The 16,099-nt window shown below is 40.6% G+C and overlaps 1 protein-coding gene across 28 annotated transcripts in view; it reads left to right on the top strand.

The window, feature by feature from the left end:
• kif1aa (kinesin family member 1Aa) overlaps positions 1–16,099 on the top strand; it is a 40,865-nt gene that overhangs the window by 11,379 nt on the left and 13,387 nt on the right. For 7 of the 28 annotated variants that reach the window (XM_051376429.1, XM_051376425.1, XM_051376424.1 and 4 more), the window contains exons 5-34: positions 66–131; positions 384–562; positions 859–970; positions 1,206–1,283; positions 1,438–1,503; positions 1,594–1,611; positions 1,702–1,780; positions 1,878–1,956; positions 2,246–2,388; positions 3,245–3,283; positions 4,836–5,038; positions 5,910–5,989; positions 6,741–6,816; positions 7,459–7,538; positions 7,677–7,783; positions 7,879–7,959; positions 8,063–8,243; positions 8,553–8,625; positions 9,180–9,270; positions 9,363–9,511; positions 9,620–9,798; positions 10,005–10,142; positions 12,057–12,380; positions 14,542–14,660; positions 14,751–14,857; positions 14,942–15,077; positions 15,229–15,391; positions 15,513–15,603; positions 15,696–15,814; positions 15,928–15,983. In XM_051376429.1, coding sequence (XP_051232389.1) covers positions 66–131; positions 384–562; positions 859–970; positions 1,206–1,283; positions 1,438–1,503; positions 1,594–1,611; positions 1,702–1,780; positions 1,878–1,956; positions 2,246–2,388; positions 3,245–3,283; positions 4,836–5,038; positions 5,910–5,989; positions 6,741–6,816; positions 7,459–7,538; positions 7,677–7,783; positions 7,879–7,959; positions 8,063–8,243; positions 8,553–8,625; positions 9,180–9,270; positions 9,363–9,511; positions 9,620–9,798; positions 10,005–10,142; positions 12,057–12,380; positions 14,542–14,660; positions 14,751–14,857; positions 14,942–15,077; positions 15,229–15,391; positions 15,513–15,603; positions 15,696–15,814; positions 15,928–15,983 — 3,412 coding nt within the window. The remainder of the gene's footprint in view (positions 1–65; positions 132–383; positions 563–858; positions 971–1,205; positions 1,284–1,437; positions 1,504–1,593; positions 1,612–1,701; positions 1,781–1,877; positions 1,957–2,245; positions 2,389–3,244; positions 3,284–4,835; positions 5,039–5,909; positions 5,990–6,740; positions 6,817–7,458; positions 7,539–7,676; positions 7,784–7,878; positions 7,960–8,062; positions 8,244–8,552; positions 8,626–9,179; positions 9,271–9,362; positions 9,512–9,619; positions 9,799–10,004; positions 10,143–12,056; positions 12,381–14,541; positions 14,661–14,750; positions 14,858–14,941; positions 15,078–15,228; positions 15,392–15,512; positions 15,604–15,695; positions 15,815–15,927; positions 15,984–16,099) is intronic. The other 21 variants (XM_051376435.1, XM_051376444.1, XM_051376442.1 and 18 more) reach the window with 9 other exon arrangements.

The following is a 16,099-nucleotide window of genomic DNA, read 5'->3' as shown; positions in this document are numbered from 1 at the left end:
TGATTTTAAATTTCTGTATGAATGTAACAACTGTGGAAGTAATGTTGTTGTTTTTCTTTTTCCAGATGTGTGAAGATCTTTTCACAAAGATAAATTACAATGCAGACAACAGCATGTCTTACTCTGTGGAGGTAGGCAGTGGTACCCCATGTCATCCTGTTTAGTTTACAGTTTTTTTGTCAGGGACCATGTACAAAAAACACCAATCTAACACAAAGAGAAGAGAGTAATGCACTAGATTTAGCTTCTAATACCTGGCCAGGTAGACACAAACACTAATATTACTAATGTAATTAATACAAATACATGTACACTGTACATGCAGTATACCTGAATCTGACACCTGTTATGAATGTTCAAACTAATATTATTTATCTGAACAGGTAAGCTACATGGAAATCTACTGTGAACGTGTGCGGGACTTACTGAACCCCAAAAATAAAGGGAACCTGCGTGTTCGAGAACACCCTCTGATGGGGCCTTATGTTGAGGACCTGTCTAAGCTGGCTGTCACCTCCTACAATGATATCCAGGACCTGATGGACTCTGGCAACAAGGCCAGGTGATGGAGCTGTTTATTCATTCACACTGTTGTTGTTGTAGTGTGTACCATTTTTGGTTCTTGCCTGGGAGTCTTTTGCATAGTGAAAAATACATGTCACGTACCAGAAGTTTATGTTTATGTTAGGGCCTGAATTAAACATCACAAATACACCAAAGACATTTCTGATAAAATGGAGGAACATGCAAAAGTTCAGCTTATCATTTATACTGTACCTATTTGCACATTCATTATAAAACATCCAAACAAACAGCTTGCTGCACAGACTGATAAAAATGTATTTACTGTCTGTACAGGACTGTGGCTGCCACCAACATGAATGAGACAAGCAGTCGCTCGCATGCTGTCTTCAATATCATATTCACTCAGAAACGTCATGATGCTGAGACTGATAACACCTCTGAGAAGGTAAAGTTTTATCATGTCCTGAATTAACTTGTTTAACATTGAGCAGTTGCCTCTCCTTATCTATGAGCTGATTGATGATGCTGATTAAAATCTTGTCGGAAATTGGAAATCAATGATTACTTGAAGGTCATGCTGTAATGCTAAGGTAACATGTCTCTGGAATAGATTGAATAGCTTTAGCTTTTCTGTTGTCAGCTAATGTGTTGCAGTTGAATAACTGTCTGTTTTGTTGCAGGTCAGTAAAATAAGTCTGGTGGATCTGGCTGGCAGTGAGAGGGCTGATTCTACTGGAGCCAAAGGGACCAGGCTTAAGGTGAAATGTTTTCCTTAACTGCATCTTGGATATTCCAACCCAGATCTGAAAACACATTTCCTTGTCTATATAGGAAACAATCACTATGAAATCCATATTAAAGCAATCAATCAGTGTGTTTACTTTCAATAATTTATCTTCTTCTTGCTCACAGGAAGGAGCAAATATAAACAAATCTCTAACTACACTGGGGAAAGTCATCTCTGCTCTGGCAGAAGTGGTATGTATTATATCTGCATATTGTACATCGTAAGATAAAGCAGATGTTATTTTGGATAAATGTATAATTTTTTCTGTTTATTCATTTTAGGACTCTGGGTCGAATAAGGTAATTTATTGTTATTATTATAATATTTTGTTTTTACCTAACTACCATAAATACATAGATTGGAATTTTGTGTTTTAATTTGACACACAGAATAAAAAGAAGAAGAAAGTGGAAAGCTTCATCCCCTACAGAGATTCAGTTCTGACCTGGCTACTGAGAGAAAATTTGGGTATGATCACAATATTTCTATGTTTGACAAGCTCATGTTCTTACTGATCCATTATTTCTCGACAAACTGAACCAAAGTGTTTTCTTCATTATGTCAGGGGGGAATTCTCGTACTGCGATGGTAGCAGCCCTGAGTCCAGCTGACATCAACTACGATGAGACCCTCAGCACCCTCAGGTATTGAGCACACAACACATCTTATACTGTTTCCCTTTCGTTCCACACTCGCTGAATGTGGCTCTGAAGGATATGGATGCAAGTGAGACCAAAGTGTTGTGTAATACACATTTTACTCAGCGGCTTGCATCACTTTCACACTTCAAACACCCTTCACGAGTTGCAGTGCCAGGCTGCACAATCGTGTAGATGTGTGTTGTCAGGGGGATGATGAATATGTGTGGGTGCCTTTATGCCTGCTCCCTCACCTGTGTTAGCGTACCCAATGATCCCTCCCATATACCCACAGGTATGCAGACCGCGCCAAACAGATTCGCTGTAATGCTGTAATCAATGAAGATCCCAACAACCGATTGGTGCGCGAGCTGAAGGAGGAGGTGTCTCGCCTGAAAGATCTCCTCTACGCCCAGGGCTTGGGTGACATCATTGAGAGTAAGGGATCATTTATTGGGTTTATGTGACCATTAGTGCTATCTCTAGATTTGATTTCAAATGTTTGCAATGGTTTGAGATCCTTTCATTAGTGACTGCACGCTATTCTCAATGATATACTGTCTCACCTCAGCCCACACAGCACCCATCACACACACTGCACTTAAGTTCTCCCTGTGCTCACAAACATTGTGTGTGTTGATGTGCATTTAGATATAACACGAAGCAAATTAAGAGCCAGGGCAGAAAAATCAATGGAAAGACGTGAATGGAGATGAACAGATAGCAACAAAGTGCAGTTTACTCCCAAGTTGTGGGGGAAAAACAAGACTGGAAACAGTGGGGGAAGGGTTTCAAGCATTATCTTTTGGAGCTAGCATGTTGAGAAAGCTTATAGTTTAGCATATAATAGAAAGTCAGTGTTACAAACTGGAGGTGTGGAGTTTAAAATTGTGGGCATTTACTGGGCATGGAGGGTCTAATGAAAAGATGCTATTGAGTTGCATTTTTGTTCAAATAGGGCAGGTCAACAAGAAGAACTTAATGCACCTTGTCCCCTTCTTTATTGCATCTTCACATTTGTCACAGAAATTATTTTTTTTCATTGTTGTTGCTGAACCAATAAGCAATTTGTTGTCTGAGAAAAAATGTCATTATTAATTAAAATGCAAAGCTATATATCTTGTACTAAGAGCAGTGGAGTCAAATTGATGTTTATTTATGTTGACTGCTCTGCTCAGGTGTTCAGCAAATAATAAGTGAATGTTTAAATCCGTGAACATTTATCTAAAGGTGTTACGCTGTCTCTTTTTCTCTTTCACTTTTTTCTGCCACTCTTTATCTTCTCTTCTCCCAGCATATCGAGCATCTGGTGCTGACATAGAGGGTTTGAAATGTGTGTTTTCTGGCTCTTGCTTTTGCTCTTGTTGCAGCTTAGCATCACCGGTGCTTACTGTGAGCATAAATAGTAGCTTTTCTGTGTTCTCTGCAGCACCACAATATCATAAAGAACTGATCAGAAAGTTTTAGGCGAGTTGCACTGAAATACAAGTAGCTCAAGTTAATGCAGTATAAATAGCACATAGTCCAGGTCTCAGTATGTGCCATGTCATGGTGCTGTAGAAATCTGTGTATGTCTTTATAGCTGTGGCATTGGCGGAACAGAGCTAAATGGTCGTTAGCAACAAATCAATGCAATATGGAAGATTATGGCCCATAAAGAATTATGTTTTATCTCAATCTTTAATTTCCCTGATGTAGAAAGTGTAGCTCCCCATTCCCCTGGCACAGTCTGTCTGGCTCTATTGCCTCCTGTTGGCAGCTATAACAGAAATCATAAGATGATGATGCAGCCTTCAGTCATAGAGAGAGTATAATTACTTACATAATGTGGGTCTTTGAGATAGCCATCTCATCTTTATGTCCTAATTTTTTATTGTCTCTCTATATAATACATGACTTCATTAACTGCACTGCGAAGGCAATATTGTGTGATCCATCTTGGCGGGCAACAGCCTGTCCAGATGGATGGGTGAGATACACTTTCCCAATTTATTGCTCTGTGTTGCCATAGCAGCAGCTACAGGGTTGCTATTCTTTATTTTGTAGAATCTATCACAGGCCCTTGAGGTGCCACAACAATGCCAAGATAAAGCACTGAACAGGAAGCAGGGAACATGAAGTGAAATCAGATCTGTTGGCAGACTCGAAATAGAAATTATACAAAGATTTTGATTTAAAAGTTTTCAATAAGGTTTCAAGGCTATCCAGACAAACGTACCACTGTCTGATTGTCTGCCAGAGAGATGGATTTCTGCTTTCAGTCATTTCTTTGACATTGCTAATTTTAGAGAAGCACACTGAGCATTAAATGTATCTTGGTGCTTTTAGATAATAATCTTAATTGAGAGTTCTGGCTTCCCAGTGTTCTCTGCAGGAAATACAACCCTATTATAAATGAGTAATTATGTCTCTGCACTAATAGCGTTATGTATTTCATTTTCCATATAAAATGACAAATTTAGGGAGTGAGCAATAGAATCCCTGCCATCATACTAGCTTACCTAAAATTGCAGATGAACACTATATATTTAACATTTTGATTTTGAATTTTCCTGCATATGACGCTCGCTTGAAGTTTTTTGTATAATTGCTGCATTTTCTTTGGTCATGGCTAGATGGCCTCCTTGTTGCATCTTTTAAGTTGGTCCTCTCTCCGCGTGGCTTTCTGCTGGTGCTGCCCTCGCTTGTATAGTAGCAAGACAAATTTCTCTTTGTGACTTTTTGTGACTTGTTTCAGGCCACATCTCTTCTTTCTTTTTCTTTTCTATTCTCCCCTTTCTTCTCTTCCTTCTCTGTTTGCGTTTCTCCATTTCTTTACTCCCTATTATCGATTACCCCAACCCCACTTCCTGTACACACGCCATGCCCCCCTCCCGCCCCGACAGACGTATCCGATTACAAGAACAATAACAATAAAGGCCAAGCTGTGAATCAAAGGGATGATCTCTCCACAGTGACCAATGCCATGACGGGGATGAGTCCCTCTCCGTCTATCACAGCCTTGTCCAGCCGCGCCGGATCCATTGCCAGTCTGCATGACCGCATCATGTTCAGCCCAGGCAGCGAAGAGGCCATCGAGAGACTGAAGGTGAACACTGGATAACATACAGTGTAGTTAATCTTTAAACCCACACTCATTGACACATTGACACAGTGTCATTTTACTGCATATATACATATTGGATATTACCAATGCTCATCATGAAGATATACAGATAAAAGCATTTTAACGCTTAACCATTTCAATAGTTAAAGTGTAAGGCTGGTGATGTTCTATGTTTTTGCTGTTGTCAACAAATCTCATGAAAAGACCAAAACTACCAATTTATTAGTGTGTTTCCCACTCATTCCACAGACTGACCCATTTGTTCTTACCAAAGTCATAAATCACATTTTATGGCTGTGTTAGAGAATCGAAAGTAGAAAGATGGAAGGAAGTGAGGGGGTAGAGATGGAGAATAATGCACAACAAACTCAATCTGGAGGCATTGTGGGTCATGCTGTTTCCCCACTTTCATTTTTAAACAAGACTTGATAAATTTATAAAGCAGTTTTTTGAAAATGTTTACTCAAACGGGAGTAAATTGTGCATTTCTTGAAAAGTAGTTTCAGTTGTGGATTTGATGCTGTAGTGAGTATGACAGCAGGACTATACAGTATATGTGGGATTGACTCAAAGTAAACTACAGTGCCCACATTCATCTTAATTAAGGAGCATATGTCAACAGTGTGGCTCACTGGTGTGTTTTAACAGTGTTTGAGCTTTATAGCGCACAGGAATAAGATATATATATATAATAAGGATATAAGATATATCAGGCTTTGGCTACAAAGATATTGTTAGTAGGATCAAGTGATTTGGGGTTTTGGTCTTTTCATTGGAGTCGTTGACAGAAAGAGACAAAAGGTATCCTTGAAACAACTTTTACTTTAATTACCGCTATCTTGTCAAATGTCAGGAAACAGAGAAAATCATTGCTGAACTCAATGAGACTTGGGAAGAGAAACTTCGCAGGACAGAAGCCATTAGAATGGAAAGGTGAGATATAGAATATTAAATTTTAATTTCATTTTAGTAATGAAATCCTTCTTAAAATGTATTTTTTCTTTCATGGGCCCCCCTGATAGTTCAGCTGATAGAGCTGGCGCCCCATGTACCGAGGCTGAGTCCTTGCTGTAGTGGCCATGGGTTCAAATCTGACCTGTGGCCCTTTGCTTCATGTCATCCCCTCTCTCTCTACCCCCTTTCCGTTCTATCTTAAGCTGTCCTATCTAATAAAGAGAAAAAGGCCCCCAATATATATATATATATATATTTATATATATATCTTTTCTCTTGAAAGAGTCCTAGCCAAAAAAGAAAAATGTGTAGAAAAATAAATTGTAAAAAAAGACTGAACACAACAACATGCTTACAACAGAAAATGGTTTAAAAACAAGACACAAGTGATATCAACGGATCCTCTTTTAATGTATCTTAAAGCAGTACATGTGGAAGATTAAAATAGCAGTAGTATATCATGTATTTTAATAGTTTTTCTAGTCTATACAAATATTTATTTTAAAATAAAAAAAAACTCTGGAATTTACAGGTTTAAGGTATAGCATGCATATTCGTCTTGACCCCAGGTTGCAACTACTAATAGAAAATAGAAACCATTGTTTTGCATTTGTGCTAACCCCCCCCACCCAAAACTATCTCATATAAACTATATTAATAAATGAGGCATCTTGACATAAAGACAAATCATGTAGCCGCTTGGTATACTGAGTCTGACATCCATCCACAGAGAGGCTTTGCTGGCAGAAATGGGTGTAGCAATGCGAGAAGATGGTGGGACAGTTGGCGTGTTCTCTCCTAAGAAGGTAAGAAGATATAAGACATCTCCAAAAGTCTGTGATAAAAAAAAGTGATCTAATTCTTGACATTGAAATTATTAACTTAAATGCTTGTTTATTTACCCCAAAGCCCTCCGATAGCCCTAGAATGCCCCAGGCTGTGTTTATCGACACAGTCGGGCTGTTTTCCCCCAACGAGGTTTGTAGCTGTGAAGTGTTTAAAGCTGTTTGAGTGCTCTGAGTCTCACTTCAACAGAAGTCTTGCCAAGGCAGATCAGTCGAGAGCTTTTTTCTTTTCATAAGTGTTATCTAAAATCTACTTCATTACTCACTTCAAACACACCCTGAAGGCAGAAATTGGTGTAAACATGGGGGAAAAGATAATGGTGGTGCCCCCATTTCAGTGATTTATGGCCTGCAGCCCCATAACATCTGACTGAGACTACATTAAACAATCATGCTGTGAAGCTACGGGGAGTGAATTTGACTGCATGGTTTTAACTATTGCTGATTATTTGGTGTTTGTAACGGGGGGAGCTTGTTTTTGAGCTCTCTGATGTGCAGTGTGTGCATAATTTATATTATAAATAACATATGGGCAATGAATGATTTCTGTAAATTGCTCTCCTAATTTGAACAGTTAATAAATGATTCCTTGTTCTGTGTCAGACACCTCATCTAGTGAACCTCAACGAGGATCCTCTGATGTCTGAGTGCCTGCTGTACTATATTAAAGACGGGATCACCAGGTAAGATATTGTCAGTCCCTTTATGATCTATTATTAAGGTAATATGGTAGAGTGGAGGGATTATCTTCCTTTCCTAAAGTACAGATTTCATTTAGGTGCTAAATGCATGCATTATTTAAATGTTTTTCTCTTTTTTAGGGTAGGACGCGTAGACGCCAGCAGTCGTCAGGATATAGTCCTCAGCGGCCACTTCATCAAGGATGAGCACTGCACCTTTACCAGTTCCACTGGTCCAATGGGAGAAAGTGGGTGATCTTTATCTTACTCCACAGGCTTGTACTGTGTACACCAGAGTTTAATATTGGCATGGTCTCATATTGCCTTCTCTGTTCTTTATCAGCAGTTGTCCTGGAGCCCTGTGAAGGAGCTGAGACATATGTCAATGGCAAAAGAGTGACGGAGCCCACGGTCCTCAAATCGGGTCAGTAAACTCTCTTGCTTTCGTGAATTTTACCTTTCCTTATACATAGTTGCAACACGTATGTGTATGTGTAACACATTTAGATGTTTTTTATCCCGTAAAGGAAATCGCATCATCTTGGGGAAGAGCCATGTGTTCCGGTTCAACCACCCTGTGCAGGCCAGAGCTGAGAGGGAGAGGACCCCATGTGCCGAAACCCCTGTTGAGCCTGTGGACTGGGCCTTCGCCCAGAGGGAGCTGCTCGAGAAGCAGGGCATTGACATGAAACAGGAAATGGAACAGAGGTACTTTGGGGAAATATTGAGCCATTCAACTTGAACTTTTCAAGAAAGCCTGTGTAGGAAGCAGATTGGGTCTCATCACCATATTGTAGACATGAACAACAGATAAGGAAGCTACAGCCAGTAGGAAAGAAGTGTAACACTTATTGTAATATTAATAACTGCCACATTATACGAGCCTGCAGCACAGTGTGCAGTAAATGGCGTGCTGCTCCAGAAACTTTGCGACCCTGGTGCAAAAGCCAGAGTAGTGTTTCCTTTGAGGTGGTACATGACATCTCTTACACCTGTTTTGTTCACTTGTGTCTTCAGGCTGCAGGAGTTGGAGGACCAGTATCGCAAAGAAAGAGAGGAGGCCAATAACCTTCTGGAGCAGCAAAGACTGGTACGTTAATTAACAGCTTTATGTGCTGTTGACATTAATCATTGAAGCTGAAGGAAATTAGATCTAATTAAAATTGTGGTATTTTATATCTATATCTTTTTGGGGGGGAGTGAAGCCTGGCCCGTGTGGTCTGATTCAACAGAGCTCAAACTGCTTAAATGGTTAATGCTGGTTCTGATAGAAAGCTGTCAGAACACACAGTGCATCACAGTTTGTTGGTATGGGACTGTGTAACATTATGACCCCCAGGGTGCCCAGGTGGTCATGATGTTATGGCTGATCAGTGTATGTACTGTATTTAAGTAGTCAAAATTACAAAAACATCAAAGTTATTTTACACTAAGTACCTCTCATGCAATGAATATAAGCTACAAGATATTTTTCCATGCTATACATAAAATAAGTAGTATTTTTTTAATGAGCTTTGGTCCTCCATTTCAACAGTTATGTCAATCGATGGGACAGTTTACTCACTGACATCTGTTCCTAAATAGCTTGTTAATGTATTAAGACCACATGTGTTTAACATTGGTCTTCATTAATCAATTGTCCAGGATTATGAGAGCAAGCTGGAGGCTCTTCAGAAGCAAGTGGACCGTTACTACCCAGAAGCCCCTGAAGAAGAGGAAGAGCCAGAGGAGGAAGGTAGTGCAAATTATTGGAAAACGTATACATATCTATGTTAGTGGTAGGCAAGTCCTCACCAAATGATGATGTTTTATCATTTTTGCCCACAGTGCAATGGACAGAGAGAGAAAGAGAGATGGCTGTGTGGAGCTTTCGTAAGTGGCGCTGCTACCAGTTCACCTCTCTCCGTGACCTGTTATGGGGGAATGCCATCTTCCTAAAGGAGGCCAATGCCATCAGTGTGGAACTGAAAAAGAAGGTCCAACATGTTGTTGTCATTTAAACTCCATCACATCCACAGATTGATCACAGATTTATGTTATAATATGGCTCTCTGACAGTACCCATGCTTTTTGTTCCCCTGCAGGTTCAGTTCCAGTTTGTGCTGCTCACAGACACTCTCTACTCCCCCCTGCCTCCAGACCTTTTGCCCCCAGAGGCGAGTAAGGACAGAGAGATGCGACACTTCCCACGCACCATTGTGGCTGTGGAGGTGCAGGATCAGAAAAATGGAGCCACCCACTACTGGACATTGGAAAAACTAAGGTACACAACATGCACTGAGGCCAATAATATAATTCTTGTTTTTTTTAACTAGAAACAGCAGAAACAAACAAGTTTATAGTGTCTCTGTGAGGGATAGATTTCACAAAGAGCACAGTATTCACTGTAAGAACATTTCTCATTAACTCCATGCTGTGCTTGTTTTTAATGCAAGGACTTAATGTGTCAATTGTTGCTGATTCTTGCAGGCAGAGGCTGGATCTCATGAGAGAGATGTATGATCGCGCTGCTGATGTGCCCAACAATACCACTGAAGACTGTGAAAATGTGATGACTGGAGGGGACCCCTTTTATGATCGCTTCCCCTGGTTCCGTCTGGTTGGCAGGTAAATGCACAGTTGGCCCTGTACAGTATGTGGACAGGACAGAAAGGCATTCATACTGAACTCACACAAAGGTCAACAGCAGTGAGCAAACAGAAGCCCAGTGTTAGTCATACTTGTCCATTCAGTATAATGGGCGGCTGTTGGCCATATTGCCACATATTGTGCATGTGGTCAACTAATGGAACCATAATGATGGAGACACCAGCATGAATTAGTCTGCAGCCCACTTCATTATGGTATTCCCAGTATTCTCTGAGTGCAGCACTATCAGCAACCCTCTCCATTTCAACTTATATAAAAATATGTATTTATATGAAGGACTTACATGGCATCATTTATCAAAGAACGTGATCACAAATTTGCATTAATTTACCTTTTGAATGTATTACTTGAGCATATTTTATTCACGATAGACCTGTGCCATATGTTCTCATAACTGACAGGTTTTAACTTAGTATACTGCCAATTTCCAACTTTATTTTCTTTCTATGTGCTTTATTACTGACTGAAGTCCCTCTGTGACTATTTTTCTCCCCAACATGGGCTTGCAGCTTTAACACAAAAGATGGATCTGACAACCAATGGAAATGATCAGTACATGCTAGTTGATGCCAGCCTCGTCTTTTTTAATGGGAAAAATCAGCTTTGGAACATTTGAGATTGACATTTCTTCAGTCCTCCTACTCTAAGCCTGCTGTTTCTTTCTCTCCCACTTTGGCACACAGCCTCCCAATCTCTTTGCCAAGCTCTCTCTCTCTTGCAGATGGGTCCTACACACAGTCACATGGCCCTGTTACATAATATTCAGCCTTTAATGTCATTTAGCTCCTGCAAGAAGAGCAAAAATGATCAGGCAGTAATCTGGAAAATGTCCCCTTGAAATATGTTTGTCAGCTCATTTAGATTTTCTATTCACACAATAGGTGAGTAATACAGGCTTATGTGGCCAAAAGCACCACATCTAATGAAATCTAGTTCTCCAGACAAATTATGTACCAGCAATCAACTGAAGTTGGATGTAGCAGTTTTATTTGGAGTGTGTATTTGTACTATGTACTAGGCATTTGTGTTAAGTGTTAAAACGAGTGTTGCTAACACTGGCTTAACACTAGTACTGTAGTTGCTGTTGAAAATCTCCAGGGAGTCACTTGCAAATGTCCACAGAAAATTGTATTTAATTAGTCTTTTATAACATCTTAGTTATGTAAGATAGTTTGTAAATAATTATGTAGAATACGATACGACTTCATTGATCCAGCAGCACAGAGACAGGTTAAGAAGTGAGAAAACAGATACAGAACTATTTGAATGAAATAAATTGAAATAAAAAAGGAAAATCTTTCGTAAAATTAGAGAGGTGTAAGAAAAAGTCATGATGTATGTATTACGTATAATATGTATAGTATATGTATAAATATGAATAATAAAAACCAATATACATTAAAATATATTGGAGTATATAGTAGTATATATTACAGATAGGTCATATTCATACATGGGTTTGAATAGTTACATGAACAGATAAAGATCATACAACCTTTGTCTGACCGTGTCTGACTCCTGTGATACCTAGAAGTGACTATCTTCTTTGGAAGCAAATCTTTTGTTCTACAGGGTGTCAATCATCATCTCCATGGTCTGGCACACTTGAGATCTGTACATGCACTCTCAGCAAAGGAGGTTAAATACTTCTAACAACCTTTGTTGCTTGTCTCGCACTCTCCAATCTTTCCTTTGTGGCTCCACCGTACATGTATGCTGTCCACTAACACAGACAGTAAAAGCAGATTTCGGTGGAGGCAGGTTTTCTCCTGTGGTCCAGTCCATATGGTGGTCTACCGCCCCTCTTTTCTGAAGTGTTTGCTTTCTATCTTAACTGTACTAACCTAGTTCCCATGTCTCTGGCTGCACCAGAAACCCCATTTTCAACACATGCATGAGCGAGCGCATGAGTGACCCAACCCCATCCCCGACCCTCTCCACCTCTGAAATTACTGAGTTGGCTGACCCGCAGCGGGAGGGTCGAGGGGAGGAGGAGGAGTTGGAGGAGTTGGAGGACCTGGACGATGATATCTTTTTGGACGACCCGTGCTTGGAGCTCGGGGGAGAGGATGATGATGATGATGATGATGATGATGATGATGATGAGGATGATGATGAGGGAGAGCTCTGCCGAGGCTCCAGCGAAGGCCAGGATCCCTTTTACGACCGCTCACCATTATTCAGTGTAGTGGGAAGGTTGGTGAGGTTTCAGGAGCATGCTGGTGGAGGAAACTAGCTCTTTCACACTGAGACGCAGGGTCTGTTTCCCTCAGTAGACATCAGCACAGATGACTTTTTTGAAAACACAATATTGACAAAATCCCCACTCTGTTGTGGACTGGGAGTGCATGAGAAATATAAACCTGAAATCAAAATTTCTGCAGCACGTGAGTCTTTTTTTTATTTATGTGGCAACCACACCTCTTCTGTCCAAATTAGTGTGCTACATTTTCCATTGAACTCTCCAGTTGGGACAAGTAAGCCATAGTTGTAATATCAACATAGAGTTGGGGTATTTCAGTTGGATAGCTTCAGTGTATGGTTGAAAACCAACTTTACCTATACTTTTTTTGATCATGGGAATTTCATTCATTCCATCTTCTTAAACACTTCCTGCTTGCTTAGTACATGTCAAACTAGCCACTTCAGTTTCTATTCCCTGTCTCAGTTGTCACTGTCACTGTCTCATGTTTGAGACACAAATGTTCTCAGTTGTCAAACCACTACACACATTTCTCTCATGAACATGATACTGAGTGGACACTGGAGTAGACATTTCTGGGCTTCGAGGTTTATCTTTTGCTTTCTATCTTTAATCTCATCCAATTTGACTGTTGCTTGATTTTCTTTGGGTTTTTTTGCTAGCTGTTTTTTTCACTCTAACTTAGACTAAATGCTTCTCCTGCATATTACAATTCTATTTCTAAAACAAGTCCTTTATGTCAGCCCAGGGTGGGTCAGTTCATACCCCTTGTTTCCATGGAAATCCAAGCAAAGTTGATGCTCAACGGCTGCTTGAGGTGTGTGTCTCACTTTTGTGTGGCTAAATGCAAACTTGCAGCTATTAAAGAAGTTCATTCACTAGCCAAAGCACTGACATGTCTCATGGAGTATATTCAGGTCTGATTTGCATAACACTGGAACCCACAGTAAAATGTTCTCACCATGCTGTGAAACCTGAATAGGTACGAAAGAGTCTGGAAATTATTTCGATGAAGTAGAAAAGTGGTGTTAAGGAAGACTCAAAATCTCAAGATGAAAGAGCTGGTTTCTACCGCAGCTGTCTCTTTTAGGCATGCCAGAGCACAAGTCTTTTTATTTTGACCTTTTTTGTCAATTTTTACTTGAGTACGTCTGATGATGAACTAGTGCCCCTCCTTTGCACAAATTATCACTTCGACCCAGGAGGTGCACTTTGATTTCTGATGTCATTCGTTGGTTTTTGGTGTAGCACACAATATATCAAGCTGCTGGCAGTTTTTTTATTCAAGCTGAGCCATGTTCCGTATGATGATTTCTGTTCCATTTGCTTTTGGTTCCTTTGAGTCGAGAAGTTGAAAGCATTTTTGTTCACCCTTTTTTGTCCTGAGCATGCCTTCTTTGCACCTCACCAATCTTGTCATAATCCTCTCCCTTTTGACACTCTCCACCCTTAAATGTCTACCCCTATTGGCCCGTGGAAAACGTGGTCCTTGACTGCAAGACCAAGAACTGTAGCTAAAAACTAGAAAATGAGAAACCAAGAAAGAGAAACATTTCTAGTGCAGTTATGCCCACATTTATACTCTCAAAAGTTAGTCTTTGTCACTACCCCTGAAGTATTTTCAAATCTGATGCAAAGTGCCTCAAGCGCTCATTTTGGGTCTGTACATTTGATATGCAGTGTAGTGTTTTCATATTGAGGCACATTCACGATGCACATGTATATAATATATGATCATTAAGCAATGTAAAGAAACTTAATTTCAGGAATGAAATCATATGGAAAACAGCTGCTGTCCAGCTTAGTAGTGAGCTGGTTTCCAGTAAAATTCAAATTCAGAATTCAGAGTTGACCCTTACACACATGCTCCCTAGCCTCACCAAGCTCTCACCAGTACAAAACAAAAGTTAACTGCATGTGACCCATATTTGTCCTGATAATATCATTGATTATAGATGTTGAGAAAAAGCCCCTACAAAGCGATAGTAAAGGGCAGCCATGGCCATCGCAAGAGCAGTCCCAGCTTCTGTTTGGTTGCTTTGCAGCTCTGTGTTCTGTTGTCCAGTCCAGTGATATTTTATCAAGTGTGAGCCATCTCCTGAGCTCTGTTGTTTTTAATCTGTTATGATTTCTCTCTTTCTGCCCCTTATTCAGGGCTTTTGTTTATTTGAGTAACCTGCTGTACCCGGTTCCTCTTGTCCACCGCGTGGCCATCGTCAGCGAGAAAGGAGAAGTGAAGGGCTTCCTTCGTGTGGCAGTGCAGGCCATATCAGGTAAGGATCGCACACTCAGCCTGAGCCAAAGGGCATGAAGGGATTGAAAAGGACATGCTGTGTGAGACTTCTTGAGGGAGTGAAGTGAAGGTGCTTTGTGTTTCCCTCCAGCTGATGAGGAAGCTCCCGACTACGGCTCAGGAGTGAGGCAGTCAGGCACTGCCAAAATCTCATTTGAGGACCAGCAGTACGAAAAGGTAGAGAAAATCACTATAGTGCACAGAGAAATCATCTGTATATGGCAACCTGCTAACCAGTGTCTTTTGCACCTTCTTTTGCAGTTCCAGTCCGAGTCCTGCTCTGTAGGACTGTCCCGTTCAGGGATTTCCCAGGAGGAGCTTCGTATAGTGGAAGGGGAGGGGCAGAATGCAGAAATGGTACCCTCAGCTGATGAGGTCAACAACAACACATGTGCGGGTAATCGTATTTTATGAGTGAATGGATACATGTTTTGTGTGTATGGGTGTGTGAGTGTCGCACTCGGTCCAACGGTGGCGTAAATCTGGCACACCTTGCTTTCTGTGCAAGCTGTAACCTGGGTCTGATTTTAATTTTGCGTTCCTCACAGCTGGTGCAGATGAGCTGGAGAATCCGCTGAAGGCCAGTTTGGACGGCCCACTTGACACAACACTGGAGCACCTGAAGATTGGTAACGTCTTTACCTTCAGGGTGACTGTCCTGCAAGCCTCCAGCATCTCTGCAGAATATGCTGACATCTTCTGCCAGTTCAAGTAAGCAGTCCATCAAAATGTTTTTACTGTACATGTTCAAACCCATGGCTCTCAATCTTTATCATGTTCCTTTTACAGTTTTACAAGTAAATAGTTGTTTTGCAATTTGGATTGATTTCAGTTTCATCCACCGCCATGATGAGGCCTTTTCCACTGAACCCCTAAAAAACACAGGCCGTGGCCCTCCTCTTGGCTTCTACCATGTGCAGAATGTAAGAAATATCAGCCAGATCCTGTACGATGATGATCAGTTGTAGAAGGTTTTAATGTCAAATGCTTTAATATTACTGTATTGTTTTTATAGATTGCTGTTGAAGTTACTAAATCCTTTGTTGACTACATCAAGACTCAGCCAATTGTGTTTGAGGTGTTTGGACACTACCAGAAACAACCTTTTCTTCCTCTCTGTAAAGACGTCATCAGGTACCTGGCTACAAAGTTTGCTGATATAACTGATTTACTGCACAGACAAAGATATACTGTATATTGTTGTTTTCGTTAAATGACACATGGTGTGTTGTCTTTTTATCAACCAGTCCACTACGCCCCTGCAGAAGACAGTTCCCACGAGTGATGCCTCTGTCCAAACCAGGTAAACACACTGTTTGCGGAGTTACTTTGCTTGATTCCACCATTTATTTATGTTGCATTGTCTTTGTATTGGTATCCCTGCAAGTCATGTCATCTTAGCTTCATGTTGTTGGGTGT

Source organism: Dicentrarchus labrax, unplaced genomic scaffold (genome assembly GCF_905237075.1).
Source record: "Dicentrarchus labrax unplaced genomic scaffold, dlabrax2021, whole genome shotgun sequence".
Lineage (NCBI taxonomy): Eukaryota > Metazoa > Chordata > Actinopteri > Moronidae > Dicentrarchus > Dicentrarchus labrax.
Note: the sequence above shows the minus strand (reverse complement) of the source record. Positions and strands in the feature narration are given on the sequence as shown.